This window comes from Hippocampus bargibanti, linkage group LG16 (genome assembly GCF_051943395.1).
Source record: "Hippocampus bargibanti isolate YZ-2025 linkage group LG16, ASM5194339v1, whole genome shotgun sequence".
In the NCBI taxonomy this organism is placed as follows: Eukaryota; Metazoa; Chordata; class Actinopteri; order Syngnathiformes; family Syngnathidae; genus Hippocampus; species Hippocampus bargibanti.
In genome coordinates this window covers 5,699,929-5,721,833 of record NC_142749.1, presented here as the reverse complement: position 1 = coordinate 5,721,833, position 21,905 = coordinate 5,699,929, and the positions used below count along the sequence as shown (strand labels likewise).

Sequence of the window (21,905 nt, the reverse complement as noted above, 5' to 3'; positions counted from 1 at the left end):
TAGCATCTCGAAATAGTGACAGATGTGACAAGGTCGAGGAAAGAGGGTCCTGTTTTTATCTTTTGGGCGCACGACCCATTTTTGTTTCGAAAAAAAAAAAAAAAAACAAATAAGGAAAATTGAACTTGTTAAATAATACGAGATGCATTTTGCTCATGCGCAGAGAGAGGGGGGATTGAGAGGGAGAGCGAGCGAGAGAGAGAGAGAGAGAGAGAGAGAGAGAGAGAGAGAGAGAGAGAGAGAGAGAGAGAGAGAGAGAGAGAGAGAGAGAGAGAGAGAGAGAGAGAGAGAGAGAGAGAGAGAGAGAGAGAGAGAGAGAGAGCTGTTAAACTGGTGGACAAGGTGTATCATTCAAAACGAAAATTTGCTGGTTTGGCTATGAGACAAGAGAAAATAGAGTTGTCAAACCAGTTTAATGTTTTTCAAGAAATTAAAAACCGATGGAGTGACAATTTAACGAAGACACGTGAAAGGCCTCAGACATGTAAATGAAGGCAAAAATGCTCAAACAATGAAAAGTAAAAAGGTGAACTTGTAACAAATGTTGAGAAATGGAGGTGAGGTTTTCATGTTGAACATGCAATACAAGGTTGACTCACAGAGGGGGGAATCTTATTGTGATTTTTTTATTAATATTTTATCTGACATGAGTACAAATGATGGAAATTATTTTTTAAAAAATGATTAAAGAATGGAAACAGACAATTGACTGAAAAAGTCCATACATATTCTTGCATCCCAGTCGCCAGTTGTTTAATTCAAATTGAAGGAAAAGTTTAGAAACAAACAAACTGTGTTGAAGTTGGACAACATTAAAAATGGACACTCAAAGAAATACTTCCTCTTCATTACGACGTTTCCATTTGGGTTGTTTCTGGGAGGGGACAGATCAGACGTACATCGTTAACTTCTAGCACAATTCACAAAACCAAGGTATCCAAATTAAACATGATCCATATTCTAAACCACTTATTCAGTACAGCTCTCGCGTATTGTAATAGTTTTGTCAATGTGTGATCACACAGGACGCCCATTTCCACTCACATTCACACCAATGGGTTTTTAATAACGTTTCATTTTTCCCCACCAAATGTTATCAGAATATCCATCCATCTATTTTCCAGACCGCTTAATCATTAGAGTCATTAGGGTCGCGGGGGCTACTGGAGCGTATCCCAGCCATCTTCGGGCTCTAGGCGGGGGACACCCTGAATTGGTTGCCAGCCAATCGCAGGGCACACAGAGATAAACAACCATCCGCGCTCACACTCACACATCGGGACAGTGTTCAATCAGCCTGCCATGCATGTTTTTGGAATATGGGAGAACACTTATCAGAATACTGCTGAAAATGTGACATTTTATACTAAATTATGTTTTAGTTCACATTTTAATTTGCCTTTTTTTTAATACACATGATCCAGGACCATTTTCACCTATGAAAAGCTCTTCTCAAGATGGTTATTTGAATGGTGAAACACTCCCAAGATTCCAACAGCCAATTCTAAAATCAATATGTATTGTACTGTATTGTAATTATTTTATCTCAATCAATATGCAATTACACCACAATGAGGGACAAAACATGTAGCACAGCTTGTTGTGAAAGATAAAAATCAGTATTAACTCATTCATTGCCATTCAGGAATTGAAAATATGATGAAGAGCGATATTCCCGAATTTGTTCGGTTTTCTTTCTTGGGTGCCGATAAAGCGCTGGCCTATGGCAATGTTTTTCCCTACCATGAGGGGGCATCATTCCCCTTTTTTCCAATTTAGCGCTTTGTTCAGACTTCAGCTGTTGTTAAGGCGCTATATAAACCAATCCAGCCGCCCTCATTTCGAGCTCATATAACTCCAGACCCATATCATTTAGGAATGAACTGATTTTTCTGATGAAAGAAGAGAGTCTAAGGTTTCTTATGCTGCATTGAATGCTTATGTAGTCCTAAACCTCAATATTCTCTGGGTCCTGGAATTTCAGTCACAATGTCAAAATCCCTGGCACTGGAGTGGACACATTTTTGCACGTATGGCAGTGAATGAGTTAATACAAAAATCTAATTTGGAGCCTGAATGTGTCTGCCATCCCAGATTGCTTTGATTTCCCGTTTTTTCATGTAAGACAACATTGCATGCTGCTGGTGTGCTGCTCACGTGTTTCGTTGAATAGGAAGGACTCCTGGTACTCCTTCATGTACCGAGAAGACCTTGCCTCATCCAGGAAGAGAGAGTAAACCTTCTTTATATCCTCCACTTGGACTTCTGTGCCCTAAAGATGACAAAGGACATGCTCAAAAGTTGTGAATTTCAGGTTAGCTTTCAAAACAAACTCAAAACTGCATTATTAACACTTTACGACAAAGCAAGTGTACTTGACCTTGTCTATACTTTAGAATGCACATGCCTTTCTGTGGCTCTTCCAGTCTCTGCATGTTTCAGATGCAAAACATAACTGTGCCCACTCTCAGATCAGTGGTCACTTGTTCTAAATTGTGCAAAACATCCTGTAATTTGCCTGTCAGAGATGTTTGTTCGGACACTTTGAACAAAGGCTCGAACACTGGTAAGAAGTCTGTGTAAACTCTCAGTCGTACAGGAGTGGTCCATCGATGAAAAGGTTTCAGCCGTCATCTGTACTTTGTGTAGTACAGATGAAAAAGTACAGATGACGGCTGAAGACACCTTTTCCTACACTGGTAAGAAGGTTTTTTTTACTGCAGGGAGGGGACGCAGCCATTCAAATCTTTGCAGCCTCCTGCCAAGCTGTTTATTGAGAGTATCTGAAGTGATACATTAGTCAAACACAGTCTTCTTGATTTGAATACCACGCCCTTGAACATTCCATGTTACAAGCACCAAAATCCATAAACCAACAGAACATGGCATTTTAGTTGGTTATCTTTCCATGAACTGATAAGATTTGTAACCTGGCTCACGAGCTCTTCCTGTGAAGGAGTTTACCAAGTCCTAAATTCTGCCCAAGGCCAGCTCTCCTACATGAGGATGACAGTTTAACAGGCTGTGTCTATTCACCTCAGATTGACCCTTAGCTTCCATAGTGGGTCTTGTGTTCGGCCAACTAAGCATGAAAATTTTAAATATGAAAACTTCGATTCTGTCTATTCTCTATCAGTGTCACAACAGCACATTCAAAAGCTACAAAGTCCAATTAAGTGCACGAGGAAGACTCACCTTACGCTTACGGCACACCAATCCGGCCGTGCTAATGAGCTGCATGGCATATCGCAGTGACGTCTCCATGCCGATGCGAGTCAGGACCGTGTGAGCCTCCTCGCTCAGCTCCACATCCTCCTCCTCACAGCTAAGAAATGACAAAGCGTAGATGTGGTAAAGTGACGCAAAGTTGCTAGTGAATGACGAGTCAAGATCCTCACCGGATCTTTAGGATTTGCTTTGTCTCCTTTTCGGTGTAAGGGGAGGTGGCAATGATGAGCAAGCGGTCCAACAGATCCAGGGGGATGCCATGAGGGCTCTGGTAGTTTGTGCCACGGATGCTGGGATGAAAAGAGGAAATAAGCATCGACACCTTACTTTGTCCGACTGATGGTTGAAGATACAATTAAACACAAACAAAAGCCAAACCACTCAGACTGTAGGACTGAAATAAAATGTTAAAGTAACAATGTATTTGGATATGTACTAGGGGTGTGCATAAATAAATAAATAAATAAATAAATAAATAAATAAATAAATAAATAAATACATTCACTCAATGATCGGAATGTTATAGGCCAAGATTCAAAACATCGATGTCAGAAGTTCTGAATCGTTTTTTCAAGCTCTGGTGAGCTACCGCTTTCCTCCAGCAGAGGGCAGCGCTGATCCAATTTGTTGCAAGCATTTACCTCAGACACTTCGTCATTCAAATGAGTCAGCGCATGGCATTATGGGGGAAATATTACTTTAATCTTTTCTACTTATACCAATGCTAATGTATTCAAAAATTAAAGAAGTAAAATTTCTAATTTTAAGGCTTTACTCTGACTGCAGTGTGCGATTTTTATGGTCTGCATTTTTTTACTAGCTATCTAGCTGGCTATCTAGCTGGCTACCTAGCTGGTTACCTAGCTGGCTACCTAGCTGGCTATCTATTTATTTGCTGTCTATTAACTGTCTGTCTGGCTATCTAGCTAGCCATCTAGTAGCTATCTAGCTACCTAACTATTAGCTAGCTATTAGCGAGCTGCATAGCTCAAATATTAGCTAGCTGAATAGCTCAAATAGATAGAAAGCTAGATAGCTATCTATTAGCTAGTTATTGGCTGGCTGCTAGCTATTGCCTGGCTGTCTAGCTTTCTATCTAATAATAATAATAATAATAATAATAATAATACATTTAATTTGTAAGCGCCTTTCAAAACTCTCAAGGTCACTTTACAGTCACAGGATCAGTTCTGTGGGTGAGCAGCGGCAGAGGTTTTTCCGCCACTGCTCACCCACAGAAAAAAACGTATCCTGTGACTGTAAAGTGACCATGAGAGTTTTGAAATGTGCTTATAAATAAAATGTATTATTATTATTTACATTTGAACGTACTTGCAAATACACTCAAACGTGTTTTAAGGCCAAATATTTTTACGCCACGTTGGCACCTCCATGTTTCCATTTTTTTTACACTAAAGCCAACGAAGGAAAAAGGTAACAGACAACCAAAATACCGTGTGATGCCTCTGTTGGTGGCCATAATGAGGACAGGGGATAGGTCACTCTCCAAGGCACGATTCAGGAAGGAGAAACATTCCATGTCGAGCATGTGCACTTCGTCGATAAACAACACCTGGGGGGAAAGGGTGCAGTCACTTAATATAATAACCAGGTAATAACTAGAACCCTACCAAAAAGTAATAATAATAAAGTATATCCCAAGATGCATTGTGCTGACACAGAAAAATGATTTTAAACATTGGTATTATGGAAAAACCAATGCGTAAACCAATGTACAAGGACATCGAGTTTTTTGTTTGGAGGGAATTTATAAATATGGAATTGATCAAATTTATTAAAAAGGAACACAGCAACAAATGTATAATTATACAGACGGCCCTTAATTCTGAACATTTGCGTTACGAACAACGGGGCATACAAACATTTTTGTAGTAACATTTATGTAGTATGTTGTACATCTACATATTTTTATAGAGTATATATTTTATTAAATGTTTATTTTTCAGTATAATCCAAAACAGGTTACTTGTACAAACCTTAAACATACTTATATCAACCTACAATGTATTTATATAAGCCTTAAACATACACTTCATACAAAATATAGCACTGAAGCAACTTATGTAATTTACCTTACGAACGACCATTCAGAACGTATCTCGTTCGTAAATTTGGGGATCGTCTGTAATCACAATTGAAACTAGTTGACATATGTTGTGACGCTACAACAGCAATTTGTTTGTTTTTTTATGTGTGTATTTACAACGCAGTACTTCAAGATCACTATACTGAGAATAGCCAGGAGGGAAAGAGTGTGGATCAATATTCGGATTTGTTGGGCGTAGTATTTTAAAAGTTCTGTCAAGCACTTTAATACACCTGTAATGTTGTTAAAGCACAATGTGAATAAAGATATATTAAAGTCCCTTTAGCATAGCTCTATCTAGTGGACATGAAACGTAAACGCAGCCACGATTGCAGCTTCTATTCCATGTGCATTATATTGCGGTGCAACTTATATAACAAAGCAGTTTCAAAATTGGACATTCATTGAAGTACCTTTATGGAATGTAGACGACCACTCAAATGTGATGAGACATTTTTAGCTATTGAAAGGAGGAGGAGGTCTGGTAGTGGACATGTTGGGAGTAAAACCTTGTGTTTGACCAAACTTTGGCATACTATGCTTTTATATTTTAAATGTTGGCCATGATGGTGGCACTTGGAAAGATGAGCATTGTTTTCAAGGTGGCACATGGTGCAAAGATTTTGAGATGCACTGCTCGAATGATTTCAAGTGACCAAATTCCATCGCCGTTCATGTCCTGTGGAAAATGTTAGTCTTGAATTGGCATCTGTCCAAAACTAGATCAATACAGCTATGAATATCTTTGGATGCGAAGGTATAAAAGGGACAGTAATACACAATAGAGTACACAAAAAATACACATACCCCTGGGATGATTTCTGCTTTGCCCTCTTCTCGCCATTCGCAAACTTTAGCATTGATCTGCTCACGGACTTCTGACTTGATTTCGCCGGTATCTCCAGAGAAAAGGGCAAGGAAGCCCTGCGTGCGGCTATTGATGACGTCAATCTCGTGCAAGGACACAGTGTGCACCACCTCCTTTCTCTTCTGCAGCTCACCCTCCGGACATTGCACAAACTGGGTCTGCAAAGAAAGCCATTACGGTCGCTGTTAAAATTTGTGAACAGCAAAAGCTATGCTCTCCTTTTATTTGTGGTTATAATTTATTTGTAGTAAAATAGTTTGCTTGTACCTGAGCTCCCATGGCATCATAATCTCTGGCTCTGGTGAACGAGCGGCCTAACTTGCTGATCTTGCCTGTGGCTTTATCGATGGTGATAACATCACTGGAAGGAAAAAGAAAGGGGAGGGGAGGAGTCCATCAGACCTGAGTGATGAGATACTTTGACACAATAGTGATGCAAAGAAAGAAAAGAAACCTACCCAGCTTGAACCTTCTCTTTGCTGAGGCTATCAATCATCTTGTTCCCCAGGTCATATATTGTCTCCATCTCAGTAGTCTTTAGAGTTAGCTTGCCAACCTTAGCACCCTAATAGATAAGGGATATTTGTTTGGTTTAGGGTATTTATAATATTGTGCCATTTTCCTATCATTGTACCATAAGTAATTGGTTTTTGTTCACGAGGCTTCGTTTTGGTGTAATAATAATTATTATATATTATTCAGAATCAGAAAGCCTTTAATGGTCCCACAATAGGGAATAGTCCCACTATTATAAGTAACTGTTCAGTTTAAATCACAAAAAGAGGAAATAACCAGGGAGAGACTGGACAACTGATTTTTTTAGATACAATTACCGTATTTCTTTACCGTATTTATTTATTTACCGTATATAAGGCACACCCAAAAGTCTCAATTTTTTTCAAAAGATGACCCTGTGTCTTATACGCACCTGTGCCTTATATGTGAAGTAATATTGAGTCACAACAGGTCTTGCAACAACTGTTTGAAGCCACTGACTCCATTTTCCCCTGTAGAAGAAGTAGTGGATAACCCGAGCCTCTACTGTAGCGCTTTATGTGGTGTGCCTTATATTTGGAAAACTTTTGTATATTTCTATGTTATATTTGGAAACTTTTTTTTTTATTCATTGAAGGTGATCCTTACAGTCCGCCTTACAGTGCGCCTTATATATGGAAAAAGTTTGAAAATACACGAGTCATTGGGGGTGCGCCTTATACTCCGGAAAATACGGTATTGTATTTTTCGTATGCTCAATCGGCATTAATATTCCTGAAATGACAAAATGAAATTTTGGACCGAATTTTCTAAAATCATTTTGATATCTAAATGTGTAGAATATTCTCAAAGATATATGGATAGTCGCACTGGCAGGATATAAGCAATCCTAATGTTGTATCACGTGAGACGAGTGCGTATACTGTTAAAGGACAACCGACGTCTCCGGACAAGTTGTGTCCATAATTTGTAAAATGGCTTCAAATGACTTCTACTGAGCGTATTTTGCAAAGATTCCACCGCATATAGCTATATTTTACGTTTTAAGACTCGCGCTGAATATTCCGGAAGTCTTGTTTTTGAGTTGGTGACGAGTACGTACGTGACGTCACGAAAGGAACGCCCCTGACCGAAAAAAAGACGCATTGTAGCAGCAAGTTGTTGTACTTGTTTGGTTTGAAAACTTCGTGTTGCACCAAAAAGAGGCAGAAGAAGGCGACCAAGCTCCGTGTAAAGAATTAATCAGCCTGTGGAAACGGGCTGATTAATTCCTTACGCGGAGCTTTGTCTGCATTTTCTGCCTCTTTTTTAGTGCTACACCCCCCCCCCCTTTTGCCTCAAAATGGCACGGAATAAATTCTTTAATCGATTGCAAACATGTATGCTTTCCTCTTCAGAACTATTTGAATCATTTATAACTGGATGAGTAACAAGAAAGCATATTCTCCGAATCTGAAGCCATTGTTTTGATTCTCCAGCAAGGCAAGACGTCTTGGGGTGACACCACGAAAAAGGGGGCGGGACCTTCTGAAACTGGCCACTTCCGGGTTCATTTTTTTTTTGCAGATTTTGGACGCTTTAAGTCATTTTTATTGGTGTTATGCCTTTGACTAAAAATATCATACTGCGTGTTTTGGGTATTTTAGATGCTATAAAACGTTTTTCTGGCGTCAGTTAAAAAACAAAAAAGTGACGTTGGTCGAAGAAAAGTATACTTAACACACCGTTCCAGTGGCGGGTCGATCAATCTGGATTTCGACAACTTCTCCTTCAATAATTTCCGTCTCCTCCCTGTAAAAGAAAGCCTATGGCATGATGGGAACTTGATTTCAAACAAGTGCTTACCCATTGGCCTACTTACTTGATCCGAACTCCGATGGCTTTTCGAAACGCTTGGCTAAGTGCCTCTGTCTTGCTCATCTCCAGAGAGAAGATCTCACTTCCAGCCAGCGCTGTGAATGGGGTGTCAGGGCCGAGACTCTGAGCAATACCTGTGCATATTTTTTTCTCTTTAGCTTGGGTGGAGAAGTTCAAATGTAGAGCAACAATCTCATCCTTCTTCTCTTCAGCTCTCACCCATGGCGATGGCAGTCTTTCCAGTGCCGGGCTGGCCAGCAATCAACACTGCCCTGCCAGCTATGTGGCCATCTTTAATCATTTCGAGAATGACCCCTGCTGCCCGTCTTGAGGCCAACTGGCCTACCATCCCCTGAGACACCTGCAGGAGAACATGAATACTTAGTTATTGAAGGATTATTTCTGATTATATTTTGTTCTGTAAAGCCTCTGCCATGGTATTTCTCTTTTCTCAATAATATGTCATGAAAATAATAATAAAGATGTGTGTCTTCCACCATTTTCTGTACTTCAAACCTGGACGGACGTCGCGGTTAAAAAATAATATCTGGATTAGCTGACATTGGGTGAGTCAGAAGACCAATTCAGTGGACAATGTCAAGTAAAAAATACCCCTCCTCCCAACTATGTTGTGAGTAAACAGGATTAAACTGAATTAGACTTGAAGTCTTAGTGCCCACATCCAAAAATGCAGAACGTCTTGTGTATGCATTAAATACAGAAAGAGCACCTGTCTTGGTTCCAAAGCATCATCCAAACCAAGGCCTCGGATGTGAGAATGTGCACCTAATGACAAAATATAATTAAAACAAACAATACACATAAGGTTGTTGGATAGTGGTTTATGTACAACAGCTTGGAACCAAGAAATGCACAGTCTTACCAATTCTCTCAATCCGAGTGATGTCACGGACCTCTGGAACTTTAGTGGTCGCCATCTGTAATTAGTAAAAAATGCCGTGGAAATAGATGCGCATAAAATAAAGGTTATATAGGAAGATCAAAATACAGTAAAGTCTCGTTATATCGATATCGGTTATATCGATAGTACCGCTTATTACGATACTATTTCTATGAACGCAAGGAGAAAATTACATGCGCGCAGGGTCGGAAATATCGATAGTCCCGGTTATATCGATATTTTTTCGGACTCCCGAGAATATCGATATAACGAGACTTTACTGTAACCACTTTTGGCCCAAACTCTCTTGGACTAAAACATGTATGTAACATCCGGCCTCATTTGATTGATGATAGTGAGTCAATAAAAATGTCTGCCTTCACAAAGAAAACGTGTTTGTTTTTATTGCTGTTTTTTGTGTTGAGTGTATTAATTTTAGTACATGTTTATTAGTGTTCTTTTACTCTGGTGGGGAGTAATGAAAAGTTTTCAAATACAGCTAAAGCAACAAAAGCACCAACAATACACAAATAAAACAGGAATAAATGCTTCCATCGGAAAAAATGACAGGGTAGAGTGAAGTATTCTTTCAAAGAAGGTGAAGATCAAGCGTATTTTGACTTATGCTACCGGTATAAATTTTCAATATGTGTAGTTCGTGGGAGATTAGTAATTCTTCCAACTGCACAACAAATAATGCCCGTGCTTTGTGTCGAATGGGTAAAATGTTTCACCTTTGTGCACTTCGGTTGTCATAGCGACTGTTACAATGAAAGTCCCAACACTCGAGGGTGAAATCAATATCATTAAACATCGCGGATTTGAATTCCTGTAAGCAATACACTGGATGACATTATTATGCATACGCATTTAAGATGAGTATCTACTCGTGAACAAACGATCAACAATTAACGTATTCATCCACATCTCTGGCATATATAAAATGAAACTCGCGTTAGTTATGTTAGCGAGCTAGCCAAATTAGCTTCATTCATTTCTTTATAATCGTGTACAGCGGTACATTAAGGTGCGCTGTTGGCAGAGTATTCATACTGAGACGCGCGTGGACGTGTTAATATGGGAAAAATTAATATAATTCCGAATGTTTATATTATGAAAACAGCTCACCCACACGGTCGCAGTAGTCAAAACGTGAGAATGCGGCGCTTCTTTCAGGGGGCGCGCTGGCTAAACGAGTCCGGAGAGAAACAAGTGCCAGTTTTCGTGAAAAACAGGAAGTGACCTGCGCTCACCCGACAAGAAGAGATGTTGTTAACGCATACCATACATACATACATTACGATTTATTTAGCTCAAATCTTCGCATTAAAATGCAGTTCTTTTCACTTTATTTCGTATGACTTTGGAATTTGAAGTTTGCACAAATCGCAACTCAAAAAGGAACGAAAAACTTGTTTCCGCCCGGTCTCGAACCGGGGACCTTTCGCGTGTTAGGCGAACGTGATAACCACTACACTACGGAAACCTATACCGAACGTCTCAAACAAACGACATATAATGAATTAACATATTTCTATGCAAAAATTCAACTACGTACTTGAATCGATGAGAAGGTTTCTTCAGCCGTCATCTGTACAAAAGTGAAGGTTTCGGACGTTTCGCCTCCTATCCAAGAGGCTTCGTCAGCGAACTAAAGTCTGACTGGTCGTATCGGCCCCATTTATATATCCCTATATATATATAACCTTCTCATCGATGGACCACTCCTGTACGACTGAGAGCTTACACAGACGTATTGCTGCCAACTTTGGGAGAGACATCCTTCTGCTGGTACGTAACTTAGAAAAGGCCACCTTTAAATTAGCTGATTTTTTTTTTTCTTAGGGATATATAAATGGGGCCGATACGACCAGTCAGACTTTAGTTCGCTGACGAAGCCTCTTAGATAGGAGGCGAAACGTCCGAAACCTTCACTTTTGTACAGATGACGGCTGAAGAAACCTTCTCATCGATGGACCACTCCTGTACGACTGAGAGCTTACACAGACGTACGTACTTGAATGCTATCCAAAGCTTTTTGGTGATTGAATGTCAAGTTTAGAATACATTTGAAATGACCCAATAAAGACGGTAGTTAAAAAAATGCTCGAGTAAAGGCAGCATTCAACGTTTGTCCACTGGAGGTCGATAATAAACTCCCAATTTGCTGGTCAGAGAGAGAGAGAGAGAGAGAGAGAGAGAGAGAGAGAGAGAGAGAGAGAGAGAGAGAGAGAGAGAGAGAGAGAGAGAGAGAGAGAGAGAGAGAGAGAGAGAGAGAGAGAGAGAGAGAGAGAGAGAGAGAGAGAGAGAGAGAGAGAGAGAGAGAGAGAGAGAGAGAGAGAGAGAGAGAGAGAGAGAGAGAGAGAGAGAGAGAGAGAGAGAGAGAGAGTTGGACAGACAGAGAGAGACAGCGATAAACTGGCGGAGAAAATAAGATGTGCAATAAGTTGTTTCTAAATGCCTCCATGCGCTCATCGGAATGAAAATTCATAAAATTGAGTTATGGAAAACTCATCTCATCTCATCTCAGATGAGTTATGGAAAACAGAAAGGCTATTTTAAAACCTCGTAAGACAGTATAGAAAAAAGGCCTTTATTTTTCATCTTGTTCGAAAAGAGAAATATGAATACAATTTAATTAAGGCAATCCATTTTTTATGCAGACTGTTCATATTCAAAGTTTCTGCATGAAATATTAGAACAAATAAACAATTAATTACAGTCTCCCCACAGAAAGGTGTTAAATGTATGCACCTTGAAGCTTGAGTGATTGAGTTAGGCAATTTTCTCTCGTATCTAGTATGAGAAACTCCGGGGCAATCATTTTTCTTATGATAAAAGATAAACTAATGAAATGACGATTTACAGTATTCCATTTCAAGACCAGATTTTGAATGAAAAATATACAAAAAAACACCACAGACCACTTAACACCATGCACCTTCATAAAATGTTTATTGATAAAAAATAAATGTACAAATGGCCTATACAAATCACATCCGATCTTTCAATAAGTACAATGTATATGAATTTAAATGCAGATTAATACAACACTCCACGACTTTGTTCATCTGATTGCACAAATCCACACATTTGTAGAATATTCATAGTCAGCAACAATTTAGTTTCCCTAACTACTCAAAAATATGTATAACTTTCAACGTGCTTGATATAATTAAAGAATATTGTCTTATCCCAGTGAACTGACTCCTGTACATAGACGTATGTGTTCTAATCAGAGCTGGATGAGAGTAATGGCTGACTCGTACCAAACCCAAAATCCTGGGTAGACAGCCTCACCGAATGAAGCCTTAAAACGGTGAATGAGATGCATTGTTTCCCCAAGAGAATAAAAAGACAGAGTCCCCCCACCATGATCCAGGAAGACCCCAATTCGAGAAGAGTATGGTGCATTGACTTCGATCTGGTCCTTGTTGTGGCGTGCAGAGTAGCTGGAGTCAGAGCAGAAGAGGCTCCAAGACTTGCGGTTGTAGCCGATTCGACAGCTATCCCCGTAACCGGACCTCTTGATGCTTTTGTAGGTGACACCCATGGCAGCCCCCTCCCCACTCCAGTCGACCTCCCAGTAATACGCACCACCTGAGAGGGCCTCCATGCACAGAACCTGGGGCAAAGAGTCAAATCTGGCTGAATTGTCGCCATAGGATTGGGGTTCTCTTCTGAGGGCAGCTTTCCTGTTCCCTCGGGAAAGGTGGAGCTGCCGGTACGCAGTGTTTGGGTCCAGAGTGAGTTGGCATGCATCTAAGAAAAGACGCAAAATATGGATTTTAGATGATTACATAACATCTTGTAAAAAGGGAAATGATAAAATGCAAGATGAGAAAAGCTTCTTCGCATGTCCCATCACCACTGCACCAGCAGCTTTCAAGGACAACCGACGTCTCCGGACAAGTTGTGTCCATAATTTGTAAAATGGCTTCAAATGACTTCTACTGAGCGTATTTTAATAACATGCCACCGTATATAGCTATATTTTACGTTTTAAGACTCGCGCTGAATATTCAGGAAGTCTTGTTTTTGAGTTGGAGACGAGTCCGTACGTGACGTCACGAAAGGAACGTCCCTGACCGAAAAAAAGACGCATTGTAGCGATCCTTCCATCACGTCAATGTATTTTGCTGTACTTGTTTGGTCTGGGGACCTCGTGTTGCACCCAAAAGCCGCCAGAAGAGGGCGTCCAAGCGCCATATAAGGAATTAATCAGCCTGTGGAAACGGAGGTGGCCACAGGAGGTCGCCATTTTGTGCCTCTTTCGTTGAGACATCTCCCCTCAATGTTGCCTCATAATGGCACGGAATAAATTCTTTAATCGATTGCAAACATGTATGCTTTCCTCTTCAGAACTGTTTGAATCATATTCATAACTGGATGTGTAACAAGAAAGCATATTCTCCGAATCTGAAGCCATTGTTTTGATTCTGCAGCAATGCGAGATGTCTTGGCGTGACGTCACGAAGTGGGGGCGGGACTTTCTGAAAATGCCCAATTCGCAGCTCAATTTTTTTGCAGATTTTGGACACTTTAAGTCATTTTATTGGTGTTTTGCAGTTGAACAAAAATATCATACTGCGTGTTTTGGGTATTTTAGATGCTATAAAACGTTTTTCTGATGTCAGTTAAGACACAAAAAAGTGACGTCGGTTGTCCTTTAAGTCATTTGAGCACGAATGTTGGATTCTTTCACCTGCAGTTAATTACCCAGGTCTAAATGTATAACTTTCGTGCTGATTCCAACTCTTCGCTCATTTTTCTCATAATAGATTTTCATACCTCTAATAACAAAAAAGATCAAATGTAGTATAGTCATAAATGTTGCCTTCGACAACAGGTGGAATTGTTTTTCTGAAACGGTGTAAGAACTGGGCCGGTGCACAAATTCCCAGAATCTGCGTACAGCAATTGGAATGCGTTGTAATGTATTTTTTTTCTTTTAGTATTTTATTTTATTGTATTTTTATTTTATTTTTATAAACTCTCAGTATGTTTTCCACCAAAATGGGTGGTGAAATCCTAAAAAAACAGGAGAAAAAAAAGGAACACAAAGAAATCAAACATTCAAACAAAAACTGTGGATCCGCAGGTGCTGAATGATGAGTATGGGATTTGAACTGTAATAATATATACCTCCTAATCATAATACTAATACCAATACAAAAATGTATATATTTTTGCCACAGATTTTTTAAATATATTTTAGTCTCCTTGTCGAGCACACTGATTCGGAATCTTGTTTATGGTACATTTTTAAGTCTAACTAACTAAACTTTTGAAATACATATTTTAATATGTATTATAAATTATAGCATGAATATTCAGGAAACAAAATCCACCTGTTGCTGAAATCCTGATTTATAAATATTAGCAAAGGTAGTTACTCTCCCTCTTACGTATTATGAAAACGTAAAAAACGAGGCGGAATTTGGTATTAGTGCAAAGAATTCATCTACAGTTTACTTACAGTACATCTTTAATTAAAAAAAAAATGACAAAAATATGCAGGCAATTGTTTGTGATTAGTCATGAGATTAGTACACATCATCACTCTTGTTATTGTATTTATAACTTGTATGCTAATAATTTATTCTGTAGTGATAGTCTGTTATTTGTGAAGCACTTTTCAAGGTACATCACAAATGCACTGCTTACACTTTTTCCGTGTATAAGGCGCACAGGGATATAAGGCGGAAACCCAATGAATGGTTTTCAAATTTTTGCCATATATAAGAAGCACGGAGTATAAGGCGCACCTTCAATGAATGAAAAAGGTTTTCCAAATATAAAGGAATATATAAGGAATACCACATTATAAACACCACGTGTTGAGGCTGGAGTGATGCACTACTTTTTTTACAGGGGGAAATGGATTCAGTGGCTGCTGACAGGAGTTGCGAGACCTGTTGTGGCGCAATATACTTGAGATATAAGGCACACCTGCGTATATGGTGCAAGGTCATCTTTTGAAGAAAGTCATGGCTTTTGGGTGCGCCTTATACCACCGGAAAATACGGGAAGTTTGAAACAAGCATGTTCAATTTGGGAATTTCTCCATTGTGATACTAATAAATATTTGTTTAAATCTCATTTTATGTTCATAGATGTGGATAGTTCTATGCAGAAAAAAGTAGTCGCTGTGGAAAAGGCTCAAAGATAAGATTGGGATGGGAAATGAAGCGGAAAAATGTTAGACCCTCTGGCTTTAAACATCAAACAAATGAGAATCATTGCAGGGGTTAGATTTCACCTGCCTGCTATGTCTTTCTCTCTCTCTCTTTCTCTCTGTCCCTCTCCCTCTCCAGATCACAGTTGGTGGGACACCCGGCGGCCCTTGCTAGTTCTGCCCGGTTTATTATCTGGAATGCCAGAGGTATCAACACTGCTTGTAAGTTTGACCACAAACAGAAACCTGCATATTGTATTGTAATGCTCAGGCTTGTATTCATACAAGCTACAAGCATGTCTGATTTATATAAAAAAAATAATAATAAAACGGATTTTTACAGCGGTGTCATAGTCTCTGTTACAAATAAATGTATTTCCAGAAAAAAAACATAGCGGGTTTGTGGTCAGCCACAAGGTCTGACAGAGGAGCTGATAAGCACCAAAATGCAACTTAAACCCTGAAATGAACGGGACGAGAATACAGGAATCAACGGAAGCAAAATCAGCTGACACTCACATTTCAGGAAGTCGTCCCTGTGCTGTGGTTCCTGCAATTGCACAGATCTGTACATGGGAGCGTCATCTGCAGTGGAAGCAAAAACAACAAAAACATCCTGATTAGAACATGTTGCCTAAAAAGGTGCTGTGAAAGCAGATAAGATAAAGTTGATGTCGGTACTGTGCAAAGTAAACCGTAACTTCATGGTATTTACAGGGTCAAGGCAAACAACGCTGCTGGAGTCAAAGAACAAGTGGTGTGTTCATGTCAACTCAGTCACGTTATAATCGGAGTAAACATTTGAATAAGCGGCGACCAAGTGATGTCAAATTACACCACTTGTATAGAATACAACAGTAGTGGGAAAATATTCAACTAAACAGTGTAAAACTTTCTAGAAGACAGAGAACCGATTTTTTTTTTCAGGCCAAGTGATGAAAAAGTCAAGAGGAGTTTGTTTTTAAAACACCGTCTTTGCTAATGCTAAAGTCAATGTAAATGAACATTGATGTGCTAAAGGGAAATTAGCATGGAGCTCTGGAGGTGATATTCTTTGAAATAATGAATATTCATAGACAAATGCTACACACTGGGAAAACAGCAATGCTCAAAGGCACATATTTTTCCCAATCTTTGGTTGAAAGTGTTAAAATTATTTTATCCTAATAAATTGCTCCTTTTTTCTTCGACCCGTCTTGTCTCAAAAGTGTATTCTAGGCGTACTGCATAGGGTTTTTAGCAAGCCTCCCTGCTGCCCATCTATAAAACCTGCCTCAAAACTCATTTGTACTCTGGCATTTGACTCACCCAGATTTGATCTTAGGTTTACTCCCCGGTACTTTCTACTATCTTTGTGACTGCTTTATTTCTTGCATATGATAATTGTCCATGTAAGTGCTTTGTTACAGCTTCAGCTGTTGTTAAAGCGCCATGTAAATACAAATGTATTGTACTGTCGCAGCTTGGAATTGAAGCGGATTTACATGGGATAGGAGATCCTTTTGTCAATGGATGCTACAGCTTCATGTTTGCTTGAAATTTACATGACATTTATCATTTTAGTTTTTTACTTGACAAAGACACGGCAGCATTCAAGAATCAAGAGTTCAACATCCAGGACTGTATGCGAATGAGTCTATGATTGTTTTGAATAGTTGAGTTTTTGTGTAGTTTTTAGAAATACTAATTTATGAGATTGGATTGGATTGGCCTTTATTAGTCTCGCAGTGGAGAAATTTACAGTTCACAGCAGCACAGTGATGAAAGGAATGAAAGTAGAAAAACAAAATACATGAGCTGCTGGAAAGGCAGCCACTCTCGCAGCTGAAGTCAAAAGAACAAAAAAAAACTAATAATATGACAACACAAAGACACATAGTCATTCCTTCTTAAGCACTTTCTGTACCCTCCTTGTTACATGAAGCAGAGATCACTGCATAAATATTTTTATTCATCCTGATTTCAAATATCCATCAAAATATCATTATTTTTTTCTATAATCACAGCCATTTCTGAAGCTATTTCTGCATCTGCCAATTGCCTTTGCAGTTAAGGGTGAAAATCAAGTTTGTTGTTTTAAAATGTAACTAATAACATTTTATGACTGCAATAATGTTACACTGAGTTGCAATCTTTTCAATGGGTGAACTGTTGCGAAATTTGGATGAACTGCACTGCAATAAAAGGTTGAAAATAAACTTTTCGGTTGACTCACCTTTAAATGCACGTTTCTTTTTACCATCCTCTAGTTGACAAAAGGTCATTTTGTTCACTGTAAACAAAAATATGTGTTGGCATTGTCAGAGAATAGTAGTGGATTGTATAATAAAGCCACATAATAATCCTAATACATGACTCATTCTCACCTGTCTTGGCTACTTTAACCAGTTCATCATTGCCAAATTCGTTCAAGTGCTGTTTGGTCTCTGACACAGCCTTAGTAACTGGATCGAAGGTGAAGTAAGGGTTCACGGTCACTGTGGGCAGCTCCTCAGCCTCGGTCTGGGCTATCAGCATGTGGTAGCTCTGACAACAAAAGGGGAAAAAAATGGAAACGTAAGGGTCCGTTGTCACATTTCATTTAACATAAAAACATTAAAAACGTCAAATCAAGTGAACTGAATTTTATTGTTGTTGTTTACATGCCAGGTTACCTGAATGAAGTGGATGTGGTCCTCAGTGCGCGAAAGCTGAGTGATCTCATTGTCTCTCCTCTTCAGGTCGGTGATCTCGTGGGTCAGACGTTCCATGTGACCCTCTGCATTGTTGAGTGCTGCTCGCTTATTGGAGGAGATCATTTTGGCCATCTCTTGCTGCATTCTCTCAATGGAACGAATCATATCGCTAAACATCTTCTCACATTCCTGCATTGCTCTATGGGCTGAGTTCTGTGCAGGAAACGGAGGCAGGGCGTCACTTGAATGTATTTTTTTAAACTTGTATCCTAAACAAAGCTTGCATCACTCCCAGCACAAAGGAATGACAAACGCGTAAGAAGTTGATTTAACATCCTATTCAATCTGTAAGTGGTTTGTCTAGTTTTCAAATGCGGATAAATGACTGTCCCAAACCTTGAGTGCATCAACGGCTTGTTTCAGTTCTTCCATCTGTTTGAGTCGATCATGGATCCTCTCCTGGATCTCAGCCTGGGTGGCACCTAAGCGTTGCTGTGGAAGCGACAATGATTGAGTTAACTTGTCACAAACCGCCAGGAAAGTAGATTTTGACAGTGGCGGACAGTAAAGCCCTGCAATGCCTTCTGTGCTGGTCTAAAAATATCTGAATCACGGACTGATGTTAATTATATTTCGTCCATGAATTCTTATTCAATAATTCCAAATTGTCTTTAAGTTTACTTTCATTACTTTTCCCTTGTTGCGCTGCTTCCAGGTGTGCGTTTTCGTATGTAAGCATTTAACCAAAAACATTTCAGCCATCATATTGGATTTGCCTTTATTAGTCTCACAGTGGAGAAATTTACATTTTACAGCAGCAAAGTGATAAAAGGAATGAAAGTAGAAAAAGAAATACATGAGCTGCTGGAAAGGCAGCCACTCTCGCGGCGCCGTCTTGAAGTCAAAAGAACAAAAAAAACTAAATGACAAACAATATGACAACACAAAGACAACATGACAAAACAAAGACACAGAGAGACATTCATTCTTCAGGACTTGCTGTACCCTCTTTGTGATGACATGAAGCGGTTCTAGATGAAAGAGGAGAGGATCAAAGCGTCTTTCCACCAGTGGATTAGGGACATCATGGTAGAACGTGCACGTCGATTACAAGCTAAATGTTGAAAGCAAACACGCAGCTGTAGCATCCATTGACGAAAAGAGATTGTCTCACATCTCCTGTCCCACATAAATCAGCTTCAATTCCAAGCCGCAACAGTTCCACATACGCATCGGCGCTCTGCGCTGACACTCCTTCCTTCTTATCGCGGGCTCCTCAAGCCATGCATCCATCCAGCCGCAGACTGTCGAACATCACCGACCTTTCCGCTGAACAAAGCGGGGCTGTGAAGATGCTGCCCATTACAGGCGCAAAAAAGCACAATGGCCCCTTTGGTGTCCAGCGATGGCAGTCGAATGGCACCGACATTACTCCCATTTAAAAACAGTACTGGCATATTCATGCTGCCGAAAAGGCGCAACCGCTCAGCACAGTCTCCTCCTTGATGAATGTCGTGGTCAAAAAAGCTGAAAAACAATCCGTATCCATTCCACACGACGCCCAACAACACAAAGTGACAAGAGAAAACACAAAACAAGACAAAAACAACAAAAAAAGCAAGGCTCATGATAGCCTTTGCTGACGGCTGCCTACTCGGGCGCCATCTTGGACTTCAATTTATATGTTACCAAGGTTAGAAATCTACCCGGACGCCTTCACAATCAGTTCTGCAGGCCCTGTTGCATCAAATGTGTCAATCAAACTGTTGCTCTGACCAATCAGATTTCGAGTTGGCAACCCAAAAGGGGTACCGATGCCTTCTTGAAGGCGCTGACTAGCCAATCAGAGTTTGCGAAAAGCTGCTCTGATCACAAGCAGGTAGTGACAAGAGCATACTGGCCAGAGCTCGCACACTGTATTGGTAGCGAGCTGCATAAGCAAACATATTGTGTTGATTTAAGAGCAGTTTTGTCATCCCACAATGGCTGAAGAATGAGAAGAAATAGAATTGGTTGCAGATTTACTGTGAAAGCCATTTTCAAGATGGACTTTTCAATGGACTTCTCCTCTCTTCTTTTCCTTTTGGCTTTTCCCTAAAGGGGTCGCCACAGCGAATCAGTGTCCTCCATCTTCAGAGTAATGGACATCATTAAGAAATGTCAAACAGTTCTTTCATGGCTAATGGTACCCTCTAGTGAACCTTTAGTAACTCACATCACAGTTTTTTCAGTCTGGATTGATTCAGACGTAGCACTACTGAAGGCCTAGCGATGAAATGTACGGCCCGCCACTGGATTTCAGGAAGACAAAAATGCTGACATTGACATATTTTTTGCCCCATTGTTTGATTATAGCAGAGGTAGGAAATTCTGGTTCTTCAAGAGCTATATCCTGCTTGCTCTTGATCTCTCTCGACTTCAACTTTATCATCTAGCTCCGCTGAAACCCAGCACAATCATCAGCAATTGAATTAGCTGTCGAGGAACCGGAGTTTCGTATCGCATTGTACAATGTCACTTAATTGCTTACCTGTTCTTCCGCCCTCTCCTGCTCGGCAGACACCATGTCGTGCCCTTTGTGTTCCTTCACCGTACACAGCACGCAGATACACATTTGGTCTGTGCGACAGAACAGCTCCAGTCCTTTCTGATGCTGGGGACAGATCTGCCGATCCAGATGGCCAATTTCATCCACCAACTTGTGTCGTTTAAAAGTAGCCGATTCGTAATGGGGCTTCAGGTGTCTCTCGCAGTAGGATGCTAGGCACATCAAGCAGGTCTTGACAGCTTTGTTCTTCTTGCCAACGCAGATGTCGCAGCCCACGTCTTGCGGTCCGGCTACGTTGTAGTCAGGGGACGGCGGTGGTGGCGGGAAGCCGTCTGAATTGCGTTGCAAGGTAGAATGCCGAGAACCTCCAATGCGTCTCGGGGTGGGTCTCTTGTTGTAGGTAACTCGGCACTGCGGACACAGGTATGTTCCCGTGTGGTCTGCATGATCCCAGTATGTCTTCAGACAAATGGAGCAGAAAATGTGCCCGCATGGAATTGACACCGCATCCCTGAGGTATTCCTTACACAGGTGGCAGTTTTCTTGCTCGGACGACATGGTGTGCAACTGCTTTGCTCCTTTTCACTCACTGCTGTGTCAATGGATTGTGTCAGCACGGCAGCAAAATGATCCCAACCCGACTTCCGTCGTAAAGTTATATGGCGTAAACAGAGGGAGAGGCTAAACTGGTTAAGCCGAAACCAGTAAAGCAAGGGCGGGGCAAGGCAAGGGCACAGCAAACGTCATCATCGGTTCGGGAATGAATAAAATGTGAGATGACGTGGACAATGAGGAGTTTCATCATTTCTTTGAAAAGGATTGCCTGTAGATACTACAAAAAAGGGATTCTCAACAGGGAATGAACTTACAAATGCGCAGTTCATTTGCATTTAAATGAAGAATTACAAAACAATGAAGCCTATCTGAAACAATACAGGTGTTGTCACAGTTATCATGTCATGATCGCAATTGAGGCCGTAGTGCACCGCAACCAGAATGTTTGCACGCCTCTTTTTTACGACAATTGGCCATCGTGTCTCATCAATGA

At 40.3% G+C, this 21,905-nt stretch overlaps 2 protein-coding genes and 1 non-coding gene across 4 annotated transcripts; all 3 read right to left on the bottom strand.

Moving 5' to 3' along the window:
* Positions 1 to 394: 394 nt before the first annotated feature.
* Positions 395 to 10,659, bottom strand: ruvbl2 (RuvB-like AAA ATPase 2). Of its 2 annotated transcripts, none has more exons than XM_089017515.1 (14): positions 10,585 to 10,659; positions 9,439 to 9,493; positions 9,286 to 9,341; positions 8,775 to 8,916; positions 8,560 to 8,689; positions 8,423 to 8,489; positions 6,662 to 6,768; positions 6,471 to 6,564; positions 6,143 to 6,361; positions 4,683 to 4,801; positions 3,399 to 3,518; positions 3,196 to 3,325; positions 2,158 to 2,272; positions 395 to 874 (listed from the first exon to the last, which is right to left on the bottom strand). In XM_089017515.1, the coding sequence occupies exons 2-14, from the start codon at positions 9,491 to 9,493 to the stop codon at positions 849 to 851; spliced, it is 1,380 nt and encodes a 459-aa protein (XP_088873641.1). In that variant the 5' UTR covers positions 10,585 to 10,659; the 3' UTR covers positions 395 to 848. The 2 variants fall into 2 exon arrangements, with proteins under 2 accessions (XP_088873641.1, XP_088873642.1); XM_089017516.1 differs by having other exon boundaries at positions 10,589 to 10,624.
* Positions 10,660 to 10,869: 210 nt separating this feature from the next.
* On the bottom strand, positions 10,870 to 10,942 carry trnav-aac (transfer RNA valine (anticodon AAC)). Its single transcript has one exon. It is a non-coding gene; the product is annotated as a tRNA-Val (tRNA).
* A 1,452-nt stretch (positions 10,943 to 12,394) lies between these two features.
* On the bottom strand, positions 12,395 to 21,775 carry ftr83 (finTRIM family, member 83). Its single transcript, XM_089017086.1, has 7 exons — positions 20,840 to 21,775; positions 18,706 to 18,801; positions 18,289 to 18,522; positions 18,001 to 18,160; positions 17,850 to 17,906; positions 16,154 to 16,219; positions 12,395 to 13,218 (listed from the first exon to the last, which is right to left on the bottom strand). Exons 1-7 carry the CDS (start codon positions 21,413 to 21,415, stop codon positions 12,692 to 12,694), a joined length of 1,716 nt encoding a protein of 571 aa, XP_088873212.1. The 5' UTR covers positions 21,416 to 21,775; the 3' UTR covers positions 12,395 to 12,691.
* Between the last annotated feature and the right edge of the window lie 130 nt (positions 21,776 to 21,905).